Source organism: Parasteatoda tepidariorum, chromosome X1, assembly GCF_043381705.1.
Source record: "Parasteatoda tepidariorum isolate YZ-2023 chromosome X1, CAS_Ptep_4.0, whole genome shotgun sequence".
NCBI lineage: Eukaryota > Metazoa > Arthropoda > Arachnida > Araneae > Theridiidae > Parasteatoda > Parasteatoda tepidariorum.
Window position 1 is genome coordinate 77,079,052 of NC_092214.1, and position 20,866 is coordinate 77,099,917.

The 20,866-nt window shown below is 28.1% G+C and overlaps 1 protein-coding gene across 2 annotated transcripts in view; it reads right to left on the reverse strand.

The window, feature by feature from the left end:
- The window catches only part of LOC107443173 (Contactin), a 71,264-nt gene that overhangs the window by 12,386 nt on the left and 38,012 nt on the right, over nucleotides 1–20,866 (reverse strand). For both annotated transcript variants that reach the window (XM_016056955.3, XM_016056956.4), the window contains exons 11-20: nucleotides 18,847–19,034; nucleotides 11,193–11,480; nucleotides 10,418–10,696; nucleotides 10,111–10,280; nucleotides 9,900–10,020; nucleotides 9,532–9,690; nucleotides 4,094–4,329; nucleotides 2,777–3,017; nucleotides 2,288–2,409; nucleotides 1,242–1,431 (exon numbers count right to left, since the gene is read on the reverse strand). In XM_016056955.3, the coding sequence (XP_015912441.1) occupies nucleotides 1,242–1,431; nucleotides 2,288–2,409; nucleotides 2,777–3,017; nucleotides 4,094–4,329; nucleotides 9,532–9,690; nucleotides 9,900–10,020; nucleotides 10,111–10,280; nucleotides 10,418–10,696; nucleotides 11,193–11,480; nucleotides 18,847–19,034 (1,994 nt within the window). The remainder of the gene's footprint in view (nucleotides 1–1,241; nucleotides 1,432–2,287; nucleotides 2,410–2,776; nucleotides 3,018–4,093; nucleotides 4,330–9,531; nucleotides 9,691–9,899; nucleotides 10,021–10,110; nucleotides 10,281–10,417; nucleotides 10,697–11,192; nucleotides 11,481–18,846; nucleotides 19,035–20,866) is intronic.

Below are 20,866 nucleotides of genomic sequence, written 5' to 3' on the forward strand. Positions count from 1 at the left end.
AAATTACTTAAGTCCCATTGAAAATAATCTTCAAAAAACGCAAAATCCCAAAGACAAAAATGGACATAAAGAAACTATGCATTGCTCTACATTACAATGCTGATCCTCGCACGAAACCGGGAGGTCTGATTCAATTCGCTCCTTGTCATTCAACACCACGAAACTAACATCATCTTTATAGCTAGACGCTAACTACATCTCTGCAGCCAGACGAAATCAAAATCGGCTTCGTCAGTGCGGTAACAGCGTTAGTGTAGTCAAGGATCCTTGCATAGTAAATTGTTAAACCGCGATTGTAAATCCAGACAGAAATGTTCATACCAGGGGCTTAAATCAGATTTCTGGTGCATCGCCTAAAATGAAAGCTACTATATCGGCCTACCAATATATGCATTAAATCGATATTTCGCGAGACATCGATTTATCGCCCAGTCCTAACTATGCTCCAATTAAACAAAAAGTTTTGTACAAATATAAATATACATATTAGAAAATAGGTACCTAAATAAAAGTCTAATTACAATAAAATATTAATGTTAATAGAAGGAAAAAACAATTAAAAAGAATAAAACTGCCGCTCAGAGAGAAAAAATAACAAATACTTAATTAAATCTAATGAAAATTTAAATTTTTGGCTTTTTGGACATAAATAAATGATTGTATAAGAGTTTGCTTTCTTTTATTAACAATTTAGTTTATTTTTTGTTCATTTGATTCATGCTCTTTTTCCTTTTGTCGTAATTGCAGACTACCTTCAATCATGCCTTGTGCAAGTCTAATTCCTTGCATATCTTTAGTCTAAGGGCTTCTTTAAGTCTCTCATTCACTTCTTCTAACAACTTGTCAGCTGTTTCTTTCAGTGGGGTGAAATAACAAGGAAGGGATTAGTGTGATAACGTCACTGAGCACTACGTACGTGTTAGCAAGGGAACTGAAAAGTAAAGTTCATTTTTGCGGAAAAACTTTGCTAAGAGTAAAAAAGTCTCCCAATAGTCGCCCATTCCTGAAAATAGTTGCTTTTTTAGCCTTTTCAGGCAAAAAACGTCGCCATAATGGCCGAAAATAGTAGCAAATAGTCGCATTTTAGTAGTCTGTGGCAACCCTGTATATGCATACAAATTTTTTCACTCACTATTTTTCCCTGCATATGATTGTACTCAGATTAAGCAAAAATTTACAAGATAAAACAATATACATCAAGTTAATAAATCTAATATTTAAGTAAAGAATCTAATATTTACCAGCTTTAAATGTTCGAGCTAAAAAGGGCTCACTTTCTACTCCACTTCCTGCATCATTATATGCCATTACAGCAACATAGTATTCTGTATCAGGTTGCAAGCCAACAATTAGCCCCCAATTCAGAAGTCCTCTTTTCAATAATATAAGAGAATCAATTTCTGGGTTTTTTCCAATTTGCCAATACTTAATCTAAAAAATTACAAATACTAAGTATTACATTTCGAATAGAATAAAGACTCATTTATTTACTAAAACAAACTTAGAAAACAAGTAAAAGAATATTTAAAAAAGATCTTGTATGAGAATAATAATAATTAAACTAGCTTTCAAAGAATTTCTTAAAAAAAGTAATAACATGCTTCAAACAGTTTATATTATTTTATTCAAATATTTTTGTTTAAAGTTCTAATTTGATTAATTTAAAGGTTTTCCTTTATGCAATGCATTTTTTAGTTTCAAATATTAAAATTACTTTTACTAACTAGCGTTCTTCGAAAATAATTTTCCTTTTCTGTATGAAATTTGCTCTATGTTATTTTAAAGATTAAAAATAGCATAAAATATGAAAAGTCAAAAATAATTTAAAATAATAATTACAACAAAAAATAAGAAAACTTTCATAATAGTGTAAAATTCACAATGTAAACATGCATTAAATTATAAAGAAAAGTGCACTGCTTTTTTTACCATACACTGAATAACGACAAAATGTCTTAAAACATAAAGCACAGACAATACAAGCAAGTGCGCAGGTGCAGTGTTAAATCTGCATTTAAAAATTAATATGGGTTTTATTTTGCAGGAAATTTTTAAAAACATTTTTTTTCTTATTTTATTTTATGATGTTTACATACTACTCTAATAACCAATTCAAAATAAGCTTTTCTTTTTGAAGTTATTGAAAGCACTTTATCATAATGATGACTATTAATTTTAACATTATATTTTATAAAATATTTTATAATAGTTATAAAATATTATATAATAATAATAATACCTAACTATATTTTATAAAATATTTTCCCATGAATAAAATTTAACTTACTCTATGACCAATAAGTTTTCCACGGATTTTCTCACGATTCAATTCCAAAGGTGACCATGTGACATTCAGAGCAGTTGAATTGTAAGCTAGTGCATAAACACCTGAAGGTTGAACTTGTGGCACTAAGAAAATAATATGTTACAAAAAATTAAGTGATGCAAACTAGATTTTGTAAAACTAATATATAAAAGACAACTGCATAGTAAAAAAATTATTGTTAATTATCAGCTTAAATATATCACAAATAAAACAACTACAAAATCTAAAGAGTCTTGAAAAGTAAATTTTAAAAAAATTTACTTTCTACAATTTTTACAGTTTGATTAAGCTTAACAAGAGTTTTCTAAATTAATGCAGTAATTGAACTCTTACAGAAAAAAGGTGAGGAAACAAATCATGGAAAAAAAAATTTGAATTAATGTGAAAATTGTACAATAATGCAAATAAAAGATAAATCATAGTTTTGAAGTAAATTTTTCATAAACTTACTGTTTTCAGCAGAATAGACCTGTACTTCTTCGCTATATGGCCCTGGTCCTAAACTATTAATGGCTTGAACTTTGACTAAATAAGGCTTGTAATAATTTTCTTCACCAACATTAACAACATGTAATCCAATATTGTGTCGATTTTTGAGAGATATTTCTTGAAATTTTGTATCTGAATTGGCAGGTTTGTAAGAAATGTTATACCAAATTTCATTATCATTCCAATCTTGAGGAGGCAAGGGCTAGAAATAAAATTATATAATAATTCATATTATTAATCAGCAATTATATTATTAACCCCTTAACTGCCGAGTAAAATTAACGTGATTCACTCCCCAGTGCCACCGTTTTTCGCTCAAGTGCACTTTCTTACACGGTGTTTTGAGTGGGAAAAATGATGCACGCTTTGCAATTTAAAAACAGTTTAAATTTACAAGAAAAAGGAAAGAAAAAAATACAAAATTTAAATTAAATAATAAAAATAAAAGATGTTAAAACTTAGCTGTTGTATGATAAATCCTGAAACATGGTTGGACACATAAGCCAACATCACATTCATCGCACTGATAGCGGGATTCACGACGAATATTTTTTCATGAACAAACAGCACATTTTCGCGATGCATTTTTCTCTGAAGATGTTGATGGAAAGAATAAAAAGCACCAAATACATACGGGAAACAAAAGCGAAAAAAGAATATACCCGACCTTACTCAAATAAATACACACAGGCGATATCACTTTTCCATAACAACCTTTTCCCATTCCCCCTCCTCCGAAATTAGTAATACATTCGCAAAGCAAACACTTTCAAGGCCATTTTACTGCATTGTGAAGTAGGGGGTGTAGTTCTATTTATAGCAGCGCAATGCAAAGCACCGTACTTCGGGAAAGGGTATATATACGCCTGCGGCAGTTAACGCATCGTCTGGCCGAGACGTATATATACGCCCGCGGCAGTTAAGGGGTTAATCATAAAAAAGAATTATTAATCAGCAAAAATAATAATTATTTTAATAATATGTAAAATTTTATAAACCAAATTTTATTATTTACAATCCTATTGCTTAACAATAATACTTTTAATAATTTTTCTATATATGAAAGGATATTAACATTTTTGATGAATATAAATAGCAACACTTTTAATTGTTTAACCACAATTTTCCAAATGAAGGTAACCATTTTGATAGATAAAGATGTTTTTTTCCACAGCATGCTTCCACAAAGTTAACAAATTAAGAAAATCTTTTGTACTATAGAAAAAAAGAATGTATTAAAGAATTAGATGAATTTATATAAAATTAACTAATACTTACATCCCAAGTAATTGTTAGACTTCCTGTTTTACCACCACCTCCTCCAACATTTGATGGAGCAACATGGGGAAGATCCTTAGCAGTGTTGTATAATGGACTCGGCTGACTAGGTTCACCTTTGCCAAAACCATTAATAGCAGAAACCCTAAATGTATATATACTCCAAGGAGACAAAACACTAAATAAGAATATTTCCCTTCTACCACTTTCTGGTCTATTCTTAAAGGTTTTCACATCTAGAAATGAAAATAAGTTTCATGATACTAATGAAAATGATTATAGCAATTTAAAAAATACATATTTAATATCTTAATAATAAAATTTTATCAAAATAATTTTATCAAATAATATTTCCCTTTTTTCGAAAAATTCTTCAATAATAATCATAATAATAATATATACAGCAAAATAAATACATACAAAAAAACACAAAGGAAATTAAGAAAAACAATAAGTTTCATTTATTGTGCATAAGCTGCAAGTAAACAGAACTTATTATATAAGTTCAAAATGAAGATAAAACAAAGGAAAATTACAGACATATGAAAAAAAGGGGGGGAGAAAAATAATAATAAAGAAAATAACAAACAACTGGGGGGGAAAAAAGGATAAAAAATTTTATTAAAAACCGGAAAATAAAAGATACAATCTTTTCATCAGCCCACACGATTATATCCGCAAAAAAGAGTGCTTTCTGATATTGTATCAATATAGCCATAGCAAAATATATCAGTACAATAGTGTGAGGAGCACTCAAAAAATTTTTGTACAAAAATTACAACAAATAAAATAGAACACAATAAGTAAAAATAACACGTAAAAACAGAAAATAAAATAAAAGAAAAAGAAAAACAGAATAAAACATAATCTATTAAGCGAGTAGCGAATTCAAATGTACTTACATCAACGGGAAATTTTTCAAGAATGATTTTAAAAATATTTTCGTAACGAGATTGCCAGATTGCAAAATATGAAACCAAAAGTGCAAATTGAGCGTAACTAGAGGAGTTTAGTTTTAATTATTATTTTATATTCTTTATTACATCATTTTTCTTTCCCCCCTTATTTTTCCTATGTCTGTAATTTTCCTTTGTTTTATCTTCATTTTGAACTTATATATATATATGGGCAATTCTATGAAAGTGTCAACTTTTAAGTGAGAACTTTTTTCATGAATTGCATATTTTGATTTTAAAAATATGTTCAAAAATAACCAAAGTCTACTTATTCATGTTTCATTTTTGATAATTTTAAGTTTTTTGAATCCAGCAGCATTCTAAAGTAATCACATGGCTGACAAGTGAATTGTTCACATTTGAGCTGAAATTGTTTTCTTGAAAAACACTTATAAAAGGAAATAAATGTATCTTTCTTTTGCAATATTTTGATAAAATTATGCATATAGTACAAATTTTAAACATTTAAAGCATAGTTTTTAATTAATTTTAAGTTTTATATATAAAATAAAAGTATCTTTTTTTGTGTCATTCTATCACATGTTTTATTATTTTTTAAAATAGCAGCTACATTTCAAAATGAAAATGTGTATATTTTGGAATATAAAGCAGTATGGCATAAGAATCAATCATAGATTATAAAATTTTATGCATTTGATTATTAACGTCCAATAATTAGTGTGACGGAATGACACATCCTAGGCGATGGAATGCCAAAGAGTCCTTGAAAAGCTTATTCAAAAATTAACATAATGGATAAAACAGCTGTTGAAAGACAGATAGAATGTTGAAAAGGAACAAGATTCCCATGATGAAATGAAATAAAGCCAGAGAAGGAAGCTTCCATGACAAAAGCTGAACTTAAACGCTTAGCTGTGCAAACGCTGTTGCGCAGAGATTGTGAAAACAAAGAAAAAATCAAATTCTACTAACCTCTTGACATATAAATAATTTAAATTCTCCATACAAATTCCGGCAAAGTCTTGGTAAAGTTGTAAAAAAAAGTTGTACACTCACTTCCAAAATCACCAATAAAGGTAAAAAATGTAATTCAGTCTTATTGTGAAAGTATTTAACATCCAACACAAAAGAAAACAATTTAAGTAAGAAAAGTAATGTCGATGAGCTATTTATTTTGGTTAAAAAATTTTACTGTCAAGATGATGTTAGTTACAAGCCCCCAGATATGATGGGTTCAGTCATAATACAAACTCTGACAGAGTAATGAAGAATGCAGATGCAATATATGTTTATGGCACTATAAGAGGCTTTTCATTTGTTTAAAGAAGCATATAATGATGTAAAGTGAGTCTCATTCTCATTTTTGTTAAGTGTATTTCATTAAAACCTTACAACACATGCATCTATAAATACCACTTAAATGCAAGGTTGTTTTAAAAGAATGCAGATGCAATATATGTTTATGGCACTAAAAGAGGCTTTTCATTCGTTTAAAGAAGCATATAATGATGTAAAGTGTGTCTCATTCTCATTTTTGTTTAGTGTATTTCATTAAAACCTCACAACACATGCATCTATAAATACCACATAAATGCGAGGTTGTTTTCAAAAGCCAAACAAGACGTTAGATGCTTTATAACGGCACCTAATATGTAGAAGAATTTTATGATTTCATAAAGTCGAAGCAACAAATCCTTGAAGTTTCAATTTCGTCCAGCTATTCTATTTAAGAGAGGGCAAAAGAGAATGACTTCAGCTGGTCACTTGTGACAGCAGCATTGCCAGGGACAAGAGACGTGTACTAGACATTCATGTAGTTGAGAAGTGAATCATCAAAACTGGAATGTTTTCTAATTTTATCAAAAACAAAGTGTATGATTTGAAAGAAGGCCACTGTAAGCAGTCGTCTCTTAATCACTGTCCCATACTGCAGAAAAAAGAAGGAACATTTATATGTGGCGAAAAATACTTTGATAGACAAAGGCGATTTAGATGTTAAAGTACTAAAAAGAAGATTGGACAAAAATTGATTTATGCATAAATTTTTTGAGAAAGAACATAAGATGTGCGTCATTGGCAAGTCAGATATGAAACCTCTTCAAAGACAACCTAAGTTTTTAAAATTGTAGAAATTTTTACTAATTCTGCTTATTTGTTACATACATATTGATCTTGTTTATCTGTTTCATTCTGTTTATCATTTACACATTAATAAAACATTTTTTAAATGAAGACTTTCATCCACTAAACTTTTTGTCATTCCGTCACAGCAAATATATGTTAATAACTGCTAGCCAGCCTGAGGTTAATTTTCCAAATTCACATTTTACATTGCTTACACATTATACTAAAGGTAAAATATAGTTCCGAAAAATAATAGCCGCAAAATTCTCAGAAACTACCAGTTTCAAGCAGCATGCCAAAAGCTAGGTTGCCAAAATGTCATTCCGTCACACAAATAAAAAGTTCATAAAATTAAAAATGAAAAAATATTTTTTTTTTAGTTTATGAATCGCATTATGCCAATAATAATGATATGCATGAGAAAAACAATGTTTAATTGAAATTAGATGTATAGAAACTTCAATTAAATGTTATTTTTCAAGTCAAAATGTCATTCTGTCACATATAGAAGTGCCCATATATACATATATATATATAGAGAGAGAGAGTCGGGTAGCCCCGCCCACTTAAGGAGTATTGCTCATATTTCTGTATAATATTGAGTAATAATCAATACTTTTCTATGTTTCTATTGTATTATCATCTAATTAAATAATGCAAAAAGAAAAAACCAAAAAAAGAATAGTTTAACTTAAAAAAATAGAAATTTAAAAAAACATGTTTTTCAGCTCTTTTCAAAATGTGTCGGGTAGCCCCGCCCAGTTACAGAAATTATGTTTTTGACTTTTTTCAGGTGTAAATGAAAATGACCAATGTATTGACAATAGATAAACCTCATTTATCATTTTTATCACAAAATTTAACCGATTTTTCTTAATTTCATGACTACTGTATTCAACATATTTTCAAAATTATTGTTTACCATGTTACCAGCTGCATAAATACTTGAAACTTTGAAAATAATCTTTTATTAATATAACAATTAATGTCTGATGGCCCATTGACTTGAAAAAATATTCTATACATATGAAATTGACAGTGGGCGGGGTTACCCGACACTCCCCTATATATATATATATATATATATACTTCATAAAGAAAATAAAGTTAAAATATTAACAAAAGTGAATATATATGAAACTAGAGAGAAAAAACAGACAGGTTTTATTTTAGTATAAGCTACAAAAGTTTTCATTAAAATATCTACTCAATTCTGTTTCTTGTTTAACATTTCTTAAATAAATAAGATTCATTTACTAATCCAATTAGAAAATTATTTTTTAATGTTCTATTTAACTGAATAATTGGATTGCTATTTCTTCACAAATGAAAAATTACGACAAACTTTTTAATGTTATAATAAAAATTACTACTAACTCTCTGCTTACATATTAAATTTTTTAAGATTCACGTTATTTATTTCATCATACTAAAAACATTTGAGTTATTAAATATATTTAATTAATAACAAAATGTTATTGGACAAAAATTGACAATAATTATTATCTATTTATTATTATTTATTTATTATTTTTTAATGAATAATGCATGTTTTAGTTTAAGCTTAAAGTCTGAATATCCAGAAAAATCTATTTTCCAGACTTACTAAAGCAGAGGTGATTGTGAGCAGTTTTCAAAAATCCCGAAAATTTCTCCAATAAAATCATTAATTACGTAATTCAAACAATTAACGTCTTTATAAATTTAAATCATTGATATTTTCAAAACATGAAATACTAAATGAATTATATGCAGCATAATTGAAATGAATAACTATGCATAAACTTACTTTTATCTCTAATCACATTTATTATTCCATTAGAAAAAATATTTACAAATGAAAGAGATGCCAAGTATAAATTTGAGTTCCAATATTTCTAAATAAAACATAATTTTTTTTATGCATAAATGTGATGAATAATTTCTTGAAACTCTTGGACCTTGGATTTTTGGAAACGTCTGGATCGCGCTTACCGAAAAATCCGGAAATCCCGATTTTTTCCGGAGCACAATCATCTCTGCCAAAGTCCTGAATATTCCAAAATACAGGACTTTCCACTGTACCTAATAAAAACTATAAAAGGTGTGAAATAAATCATTACAGTAGGGAACTAAAATAACTTGGCATAATACTTACAGTGACTGTGATAACCGTACTGTTTTAAACATATTAAAACTTTATTATTAGTTCTATTTATGACCTTCTTTAATTGATCACTATCATGAGATCATTACTTTAAATATCTGATTACAAAAAGAAAATCAGAAATCATGACTTATAATGAAAAACATTTTAATTAAAAGAATGCTCCAGTTTTTTTTATTTTTTATATATATATAATTCTCTTTTGGCCTAGCACGTTTTTCTTCTAAAACAAAAACAAAACATATACATACTTTCTTTTAAAATTATCCAAGTGGAATTATGATTTGTTTTGCCTTCAATAGTATAAGCTGTAATTGGATCACCATTAGCAGACCCATCGCTCCAATGGATTTTACCAGAAGTTGCTGTTAAATCCTCAGCTAATACAGCCCCAGGTGCTCCAGGAGGTCCTTTAAGAAAAAAAGAATACTCAAAATCCTTCTTAAAATATTTGCCTAGCTATATTAACTGAAATAACAAACATATTCTATATTATTATTCTTGAATTTTTTAAAGGGACTAAAAAAATATTTTTATGACAGAAAAGTACATTAGTTAAGTGCCCTTTGAAATACTTTTTTTTTCAATATACAGCAATTAAAAACTATAATACACTTACCAAAAACCACCAGCTCAGTTGACTTTGAAATTCTACCAACTGCAGTTTTAACAATGCAATGATATATTCCAGCTTCAGCAAGAGTGATGTTTTCAATTCTCAAATAGCCAGGTAATCTACCCTGAAAAAAATTAATAATAATATTTTGAGTATAAGGTTAATACTAATACTAAAACGAGATTAGGTAAGTACAGATTTAAATTTAAGTTACCACAGAAAATATTGATTCTTTTTCCATATCTATCCGTAATCCATTCTGAAGCCATATGTAAGCCAGGTCAAGCATATCACTTCCAACATACGCTTGACAAGCAAGCTCAGCTGAATCATTGACAACTGCTTTAACTTTTGGATGAGGGGCATCAACCATTCGAGGTAAACCTAAAAAATATAATAGAAGTATATTAACATATGCTATTGCTGTAGCTCAGCAAATGTAATTTTTCAAACTGATGACAAGTTTTGCTGCTTAAAAGAAAACAAATAGTACAGACTACATAATTAGAAATGCAACTCACTCAGAACAATCAATAATCCCTCTGTATAATCTGATCCATATTGATTCTTTGCAATACAAGAGTAACGGCCTTCATCATCTCTTCTGACTGGATTAATGTGCAAATAGCCATTTGGTAAAATTTTTATTCGTCCCACAGAACTAAGGCCATAGTTATCACGCTTCCAAGTAAATTCTGGGAAAGGGGCTGCTTCTGGACGACAAGGAATTGTAATATTTCCACCTTCTGCAGCAAACATTTCATTGTCCATAGGATATTTTGCAAAAGAAGGTTTTAGAGCTAAAAAAAAAAAAAAGAAATCATTTCTATGAATTTGCTTTCAGTATCTTATTTTTTGATTTCTAAAGATGTAACTTTGAAATAAAACTAAATATTTGCAAATACATTGAAACCTCACTTACAGACACTTTTTCAAGACAGACACCTCAATAATTAACAATTTTCAAAATTCCTAATAGTCTCTAATGAATAAACCCTTTACATTAGACTAAAAATCAGAAACTTAGTGACCACACAAAAATTTTCCTACAAAACAAGAGAAATCGGCATCTTTGCTTCAAAGCAGACTTAATAAATTTCTTAAATTACTAATTTTTATTTTTTGAAAAAAGGAATTTTATAACGGACTGAACTATGTAAGTTTGTTATGAACAAAATAATGAAATAAGAACAGAAAAATAATGGCTTTCTTATTGGCTTTTGACTTATGATTTAGATTTAGTGTGTTGCAACTTTCTTATTCAATTTTTTATTCTATTTGATACATAATACTCACTTATGATTCTGAGCTGCCCAGAAGAATATGATGAACCTAACTGGTTTGATGCTTTACATTGGTACATGCCCTGATCTCTCTCTAATACTTCATCAATTGATAGAATATTTTCATATATATTATATCTATTTCTATCATTTGGATTGAGATTTTCTATGATCAATTCTTTTCCATTTTTTAACCAGGTGTATGTAACATCAGGTTTACCAAATGCTTCGCATGTCCAAACTAAATTAGAGTTCTTGTCTACAACTTTATTCTCTAATGGAATTGTAAATTCAGGTTTTGCTGAAATAAAAAGAAAAGAATAAGTTAATGTTTCTAAATACATTATAATAGGAAAACTAGATAACGTAATTGTGATCTTTTAGGGCACATAAAAATTGGATTAACCTTAAACTTTTTTATATGGTGCCCCATTTTGTTCCATGCAGTAATTTGAGTATATCTCAGTAAAATTCTTTTTAAATTGCTATGTTATGCAGTTAAAATTATAAATAATAACTATACAGTTATACACATTATAAACTATGCATCTCATAAAAATAAAAAAAAATAATCATGCAGCTGACTTAGAATATATTACCACCATTCAGAGGGCTATATTTCGAACATTTTATTGAATTGTCAGTTTATGATTAAAATCACATATTTAAGTATAGGACATGAAAAATTAAACTAAAAGAATTTTACCCTCACAATAAAAAGAAAGTACTTATAATATATTGAAAAAAATCTTTGAAATGCTTTTCGCACTATACATCTTAATATAATTTACACAAAATGCACATTTTAATGAACACTTTTTCAAGCAAACTATTGCAAATATATTTTAAACAAAAGATTTAAATATCACATAAGAATGCTATAACTTTTACATTTCTACACATCATGGTTCATATTCATTGGGTTTAAAAATAACAAATTTCAGAGCTATGTAACAAAACACAATAGAGTGATTAAAACTCATAATGCTTCGCAAATGCTTAACAATTGCTTTTTATTGTATACATATAATACAGAAGCATGATTTTTATGTTATACATATTTAATATTTCTGTAATGATATAAAATCAACGAATTGACTCTCACAAATGTGCAATAAAAAATTAATGTTAGTTCAGGATAGTAAGTGAGTCAAAATTTTAATAGCGGTAACACCCAAAATTTGATATCATAATTTTTAAATTTTTTGTTGTTTTTTAAAAAGTATATATTATACAAAACAATAGCCCAAAACGAATTTTTTTTATTTAATTTATTTTACAAGATATTAACAATTAATTTTTAAAGCTCTTTTTAATTAAAAAATAAATATCTAAGGATAGAATGAATGGATTTTTAAAAAATGTATCTCATTTTAAGCGAAAATAATTGAAGTTTTTGATAAAATAATTATAATAAAACAAATGCTTAAAAAATTTAATTTTTATTGCAAAATTTAGTTGTAAAATGAAAAACAAAAATTTTGTTAATGTTGTACAAAGTTCAAACAAAACCCATTTTAAAGTAAATTTTATTCTGAACAAAATGGCTTTTCAAGAAAAAATGGATCGCAATTCAAAAAAAAGTTATAGCTTTTTTCGCGAAACGCTGCACCGCCGCGCGCTCTGCCACTCCACTCCACTGATCGCTCAATTGCGCTGTATCGGTTAATTTGGAGGGGATTTACAAACCTCAACTAAAGTTTCACAAAATAACAAACATTATATTAAGTAATAAATATATGATTTATAATTTAGGGTGAATAATATTATGAATTTTAGTTATTTATAATTTATTTACATAATTTTTTGAGTTCAAACTAGGAACTAGAAGAATATATTTTACATTTGAGAGTTTCAAAATTTTCAACTAAATAAGTATGGTATTCTCTAGTTCCATTAATTGTTGAAGCTTTTTTAAACCTTGTTTCCAATTTTTTTTTGATTCTCATGTTCAGTTTTTGTGCAGAAGTCAAACTGAATATTATCGAAACATTTACATGCCCAATCGAACAGTTCTTTAGGTGTTGTTATATTTTGTGTTTGCAAACTACTCTTTCTTGCTTCCCTCTTCACCATCCCACCAATACCATCACTTGCCCCTTTGCCATGAGAAGTGACAAAAAATTGTCATTCTGCATCGATATTAAAATCATTTCTATGATTGAGTAAGTTCATGAAACTATTCTTGTTTTTATACTGTGACGAAACTCCATCCGAGAACTGTCAGACGACAAGAATCACATATGGATTGATTTATTAAATTTGAAAATACCGAAACTCCAATTTTTTGTCACAAGCTTAACAGTTTTGTAGACACTACGATGCTTTAATTTGTTCAGCGGGTTGCAGCAATAGTTCATCATTTCTTGATTTTATCTGTAAGTTTATTATTAAATTTCGAGATAAATATGCAAATCAAATTCTTAGAATTAATTTCTTAGAAATGTAATTTTATGTTTAGAAAAACAATAATAATTATTAAAGTTGATATTACTAAGTTAAATAACAATTGAAACTTACCTTATTTGATCATTATTATCACGTAGATCAGCACTCCGAATTACCTTAACAAACGCTCGTTACAATTCGAGTATAAATGTGAAAAAACGCACAGCGCATGAGGTAATCAACGCTGACCACAGAGCGCGCTGTGGTGCAGCATTTCGCAAGAAAAGCTATAACTTTTTATGGAATTGCGATCCATTTTTTCTTTAAAAGTCATTTTGTTCAGAATAAAATTTACTTTAAAATGGGCTTTGTTTGAACTTTGTACGACATTAACATCATTTTTGTTTTTTATTTTACAACTTAATTTTGTAATAAAAATTAAATTTATTAAACATTTGTTTTATTATAATTATTTTATTATAATTATTTTATCAAAAACTTCAATTATTTCCGCTTAAAATGAGATACATTTTTTTAAAATCCATTCATTCTATCCTTAGATATTTATTTTTTAATTAAAAAGAGCTTTAAAATTTAATTGTTAATATCTTGTAAAATAAATTAAATTAAAAAAAATCGTTTCGGGCTATTGTTTTGTATAATATTTACTTCTTAAAAAACAACAAAAAATGCAAAAATTATGATATCAAATTTTGGGTGTTACTGCTATTAAAATTTTGACTCAAGTCCTAAAATAATAGAATAAAAAGTATTTTCATTTCAATGATTCATACCTTTAAACTAATTTCATGTATTTTCAATGCATGAATTTGTTAATTTAAACCTTTTATTTACAATTGATACAACAGGTATACCAAAACAAAAAAGGTTTTCATGCTAAGTACCATATGTGTTTCATACTTAACTCGAGATCAATTGTCATAGGTTAAAAAAGAATAGTCTCAACATTTTATAAAAATATACTTTGATGTATAATAGAATAGACGATAAATAATGGATATGAACGAAATAAATAATATGAAGATGAAAAGCCTCTACTTCCCTTCTTTTTATTTAATTCTTATTGAACAAAAGAAACTAAAACCATGAAATTTTTTCAACTGATAAAAAAATTTCTTGCTTTCAGGGTTTTTAAAATAGTAAGTAATTTACACTTTTGAATATTTCTTAGAATAAGAAAGGGGTCGAGCAAAAAATGAGAAGAATAGAGAAGGTCAATGGAGACAACAAAAAATTTCATGTAAACAATGTGACTGGTAAAAGTAATACAACTCATTAAATGAAACTTTCTAAGTCTTCCTTGTTCCGCCTAAAAAAAGTTATAACTATTTTTACTGCAAATTTTGGGTCATTTTGGAGAGTTTTATGATATGTTTTAAAGGAAACGAAAAACAAACTGAACTTTCATTTTCAAAAAAAGATTTCCTAAAACTGGAAGAGGGATACAACTGTTCCGCTCTTTCTAAGCATCTTTTTAGAAAGAGATGGAAAGACATCAAAACACTGAAAAAGAAAGATGACTGTGAGGGAGAATTAATAAGTTAAAAATATCAGGGAAGAAAAAGGGCAAATGTAAACAGCATGAAAAAAAATGTGGGGAATTCTTAATCTAGACCATGAAATTACCTGTAGCGTAGGTATTTTTGAGTCGTACCCTCATTCTATTTATTATGCATCAATTAATCACTTTTATTCCAAATTTTGACAACTACTATCTGAACTTGAAAGCAATCTTTCTTAGAAAAATTTATTTATAAAAAAATGGATTTTTTATGGATATTTGTCAAAAATTATGAAGTTATCAGGCAAAATTCTGGTGAAAAATTATAAATTCAGATTTAGCAGCCCAAAAAACATTAGATGAGCCAAAGTACTCTTATTTTTTCTATATAAGGTCTCAATATGGTCTATACTGCCTAAACAATAAAGCTGAACTCTAAGCAAACATGAAATAAAATTAAATAAATGTTTTTTCTCACAAACTTGCAGTACAGTCCGCAAAAAAAAAAAGATATCACCCTGAATAACTTTCGTTCTAATGATCGGATTTTTACGAACTAAGTGTCAATCTTAATGGTTCCGGGGAGGTGACCTCAAATATGCTAATTAATTAGTGCTACTTATTAACCCATTGACTAATTCAAAAGAAGAAGACTTAATTTCACTAGGTTGCTAAGCAACCAATTTCTGACTGTAAAAAAAAATTAAATAATGCTCTGTGATTGCTCGGAGAGGTTTAATAGAAATATCTCAAAGTTAATAGAAAATATCGCAAAGTTTCTAGGATATGGACAATTTTTAAGCTAATTTCTGTCCAAAAAGCAAAATTTTTTTTATTTTAATCTCCTTTGAAAAGAAAATTTGAATCGATTTATAAATTATTTATGATTTTCTAAGTTTTTAGAATTTAAATACATGAACTTTTTATCTGATATTATATAGATGTTGCTTTTGTTATAAAAATTCGAGGATTTCATACTAAAATCAAATTAACATAACCTATTATGGCTATGTACAAAATTTTAGGGATAATCATTTTTACAGCTTTAATCGAGTGATCTAGGCAGGAAAGTTAGAAGAAAAAAAAGTGCCTGAAAAATAAAATGTATATTGTATAGTAATTCTAATGCGCATTCACAAGGTTTTCTATAATTCACAATATTTCTTTTTTCTATAACTCAAGGAACTGCTGAATGTTTAGTGGTATTTTAAAAACGCTGAAATATGTTAAGTTTAAGAATAAGATATTGAAATAATATGTTGCATATTGTAAGATTCATTGTTTAAAAAATCGCTTCATTTTGCTAGATATTTAGGTTACAAGGCTTTCGTTGGATAAAGATGATTAGCAAATACCATCCTCATCTTTCGATACATTCTGAAACTTACATTCGCAAATTCACCATAAAATGTCGCACAGCATATTCTTCAAATACGATTACAGCTACATTTACCACCAAATACTGCTACAATGCCGGATGTTTATAGGCAATGTATGAAATATGAGAGGTATTACATACTTTCCCTAGGCATTCTATAGAATGACAAATGTTATTTAGGCAAAATATGAAAAAAAAATACTGATGAGGTGATTATGTTATATTAATGATGTGCATGTTACTGTGAATGATCGAAATCGGTGGTTGTCGACTTTCACCGGTGAATGTTGACAATCATATAGTCGCTTTGGTGAATGTCCGAAATATTTATTACATCCGATTTGATGTTAATTTATTCGTGGATATAATTACATTTATTCAATATTTTAATACTTACTGACCATAGATTAGAAGAAACATCAGTGTTTGGAGTATCAGGCTAATATATATCGGGCAATGGCACTCAACCTTAAAAAATTATCGGTGTACGATATACTGGGCAAATTTATACCGGGCAGTGGAACTTGACCTTAAAAAAGCATCAGTGTCTGGTATACCAGACAAATGTATACCGAGCAGTGGCAATTGACTAGAACTAGTATGACTAGACCTTTGGTAAATGTCCGAAATATATACTAGGTCTAGTTAAGTGCCACAGCCCGGTATACATTTGCCCGGTGTATCCTACACTGATGTTTTTTTAAGGTCAAGTGCCACTCCCTGGTATACATTTGCCCGGTATATCCTACACTGATGTTTTTTTAAGGTCAAGTGCCACTCCCTGGTATGCATTTGCCCGGTATACCCTACAATGATGCTTCTTCTAATCTATCGTCAGTAAGCATTAAAATATTGAATAAATGTAATTATATCAGCGAATAAATTAATATCAAATGTAAAAAATATTTCAGACAATCACCAAAGCGACTATGTGATTGTTGACATTCACCGGTGAAAGTCGACATTCTCTAGATTTCGGTCATTCACAGACAGGTGATCACAGACAGGTAACATTCGGTCATTCACAGACAGATGATTAAAAAATTACTTTTAAGATTAAGACGATATATAAGATGTTGAGAAATTTGCAATGATGTGAGAGATGCTTAAAATGTTGACTACGTATTTTATAAAAAATATGTTCAAGAAATTGATAAATATTTTATTCCAAATCTATTCATACGTATGTATATTACAGAAATTGTATCAGTTATTGAGAAAAAAAATAAAAAATAAAAAATAATCACATTAAATAAGCAAAATCTGGTGTATAATCATATTCAATCACAAGCATGCTTTTATAAAACTCGACACTCGTTGATTAAAATGTTTTATTCAAATTTCTTTACTAAATTGCAAATAGAATTTTAGACGACTAAAAAAGAAATATCGTATTTTATAGTTTTAAAAAAATAAAAATAAAAAAATTAGCAAACGATTATTAGCGAAAAAAATATGAATGAAATTTTACGCCAAGCGCGCGAAGTCAAGTTCCTCGCAAGTTTATCACATTTTAATATTAATCGCCCCATTTAATCATTTCTTCATTGTCGCCAAATTATTTTTTTAAAAATAATTAATTTTAATTTTTCTCAGCTTCTAATAAATAAAAACAGTTGAAACTTTAGATTTTTCAATTGAAAAATATGTAGATTAATATGGTATAAAAAAATTCATACCTTATAATTCAAAAATTTTTCATCCTTAATTTAATTAAATAATAAAAAATAATTAACAATTATTAAAAATTATTTTTTTCGTGAAATTATCTTTGGGTAAATGAGTTTTATGACTGGGTGAAATTTTCTTCGAATTGCTTTATTAGTTTTTAAAATATGACTAAAAACGTAAAAAGTGAAATTAACATTAAGGGGTACGAACTTTGGATCGCTCTCCTGACCAAACTATGGGGACCATATTTCCCAGATTGCGGCTACCCCCTATATTTTGAAGGTTAAGAATCCAAATATGTAAGAAAAAATATATGTTTATTCAGAGAAAGTACGTTTTTGTGTCTGATTTCGTAACTTAATTAATAGTTAGCACTAATTAATTAGCATATTTGAGGTCACCCCCCGGAACCATTAAGATTGACACTTAGTTCCTGAAAATCCGATCATTAGAACGAAAGTTATTCAGGGTGATATCTTTTTTTTTGCGGACTGTACATTAATATATATTACACCCTTAATCTGTTACATATTATTTTGAAAATACTAAAACATCAGGTGAAAACTTAAGAAAAAATATCTTTCGAAACATTTCAAACATAAAATCCATTCTATACTAAGAAAAAAAGATCATGTTACCAAAAATTTAAAATTTTTAGGTTTCTCCAGATCACAATCATGTCTGTCATATTTGTGCTTCATAACTTACCTTGAATCCGTAATGGAACTGATTTGGTAACTGAATCAATACCATTGCTAGCAAAGCAAAAATAATCACCAACATCTTCAACTCTAACCTTTGGTAACATCAGAACACGGTTATAATTTTCAGTATAAGCTCCTAGCGGTAGTTCATTGGTGAAGCCTTTACGTGTCCAATTATACTTTGGAACAGGACTGAAATTATTTTGGATTTTAAAAAAATTTTATATACATAAAACATAATATATCACGCACATTTCATTTCGAAATTTGATTTAAAAATCAACCTTACAAAATATAAAAATAAATCCGAATTATTTCTTTAACGAGGCATACTAACTGTTTTTTGAAAATAACACAATATAAACTAAACTACAGTTGAACCTTGAAATTACAAACTTAGATTTTTCAAATTTTTTGTTATCAAAAAATTCAAAATTCTCTGTGCATTTACTATGCTGATAAAAGAAAAGAACCTCTCTGAGCTGATTACTTTTCTTGGTGACCCTTGATTCACCCAATTTTACTATATTTTTGTTTACCCTAATTTTTCTTTCCTAATTTTTAAAGAATTTAAAATAATTCCTTGAACTTCAAAACTTAAAAACTTTTATTGCTTTATTTTATGAGCCATTTCCTAGAACCATTATAAGAAAGAGATTGTTTGACAGAAAAGAAGTTGCTTGAATCATCCATTCCAAAAGAATTAGATTAGTAAGATATGTGTGCACAGATAAAAATAAATGCCATTACAGTAAAAATAATAAAAAAAAATGAATCCAAATTAAATTCCTTATTTAATGAATCCAAATTAAATTGTTACTACCGTTGACATACTATTAATATGTGGTGATTGGGAAGAAGCACACAAATATTAAAAGAGGAAGATGATGAAACACAAAAATTTTAACAAATTAAATAAAGAAGCAAAAATATTTACTTTGTTTGAAATAACTGTCTTTTTTTTTCTTTTTTTTATATAAAAACACATTTAAAATTTTAGTACAGTAATTAATTTGACAAATATTTTAAAAATATTTGATTAACTAACTCAATTTTTAATACATCACAATATTTTTAGTGTCTACCTTTGAGTTTGTAAAAAGGAGGTTTGACTGTATTGCTTTTCCAGATTTAAAGAGACTACTTACATTTTTGCTCATATGAAAGAAGTTGTTCAATTGAGAATCGATTATATCATTTTTTTATCAAAGAAGTGTTTCTTTTATTATTATTTAATCCTTTATGTATAGAGGGCCCTAAGACGGCAATACAATTGTCAAGACTAAGTGAAAAATAATAAGCTAATAAAGAATTAAATGCAATAGTAATCCCTTAGAATTTATTTTTAATTTTTATTAAAGTGTGTCTTTTAATATGAAAAAAATTAAGAATAAAATTTTCCAATTGTAAAATATGGTTCAAGATATTCTTTTTGAATATGATTGAATTTTTCTCTCTTAATATCCCAAATAAGAATGACTTCAGAACATGTGAAGAATTTTAGAATGAATACAAACAACAAATAATATGCAAAGTTACACAGTAAATGTATTGTTGATACCATATATATAATAGATAACAGGTGGGCTGAAAAGTTCGTAGGCTAACATAGAAAAAAAAAATTTTGGATAAAATTTCATTTTATTATTCAATATGGCTTCCTTCAAGGGTGATACAACGATTATAGCGGTCATATAATTTTTCGATGCCATTTTTATAGTACGATTTGTCTTTAGCCTCAAAATAGGGCTTAGTTTCGGTGATTTCTTCTTCATCGGCGCTAAATTTCTTTCCAGCGAGCATTCTCTTGAGGTCTGAGAACAGGAAAAAGTCGCTGGGGACCAGATCTGGAGAATGCCGTGGATGCGCAAGCAATTCGAAGACCAATTTATATAATTTTGTCATCGTTTTCATTGACTTGTGACACGGTGCGTTGCCTTGATGAAACAGCACTTTTTTCTTCTTCAAATGGGGCCGTTTTTCTGCGATTTCGTAATTCAAACGCTCCAATAACGCTATGTAAT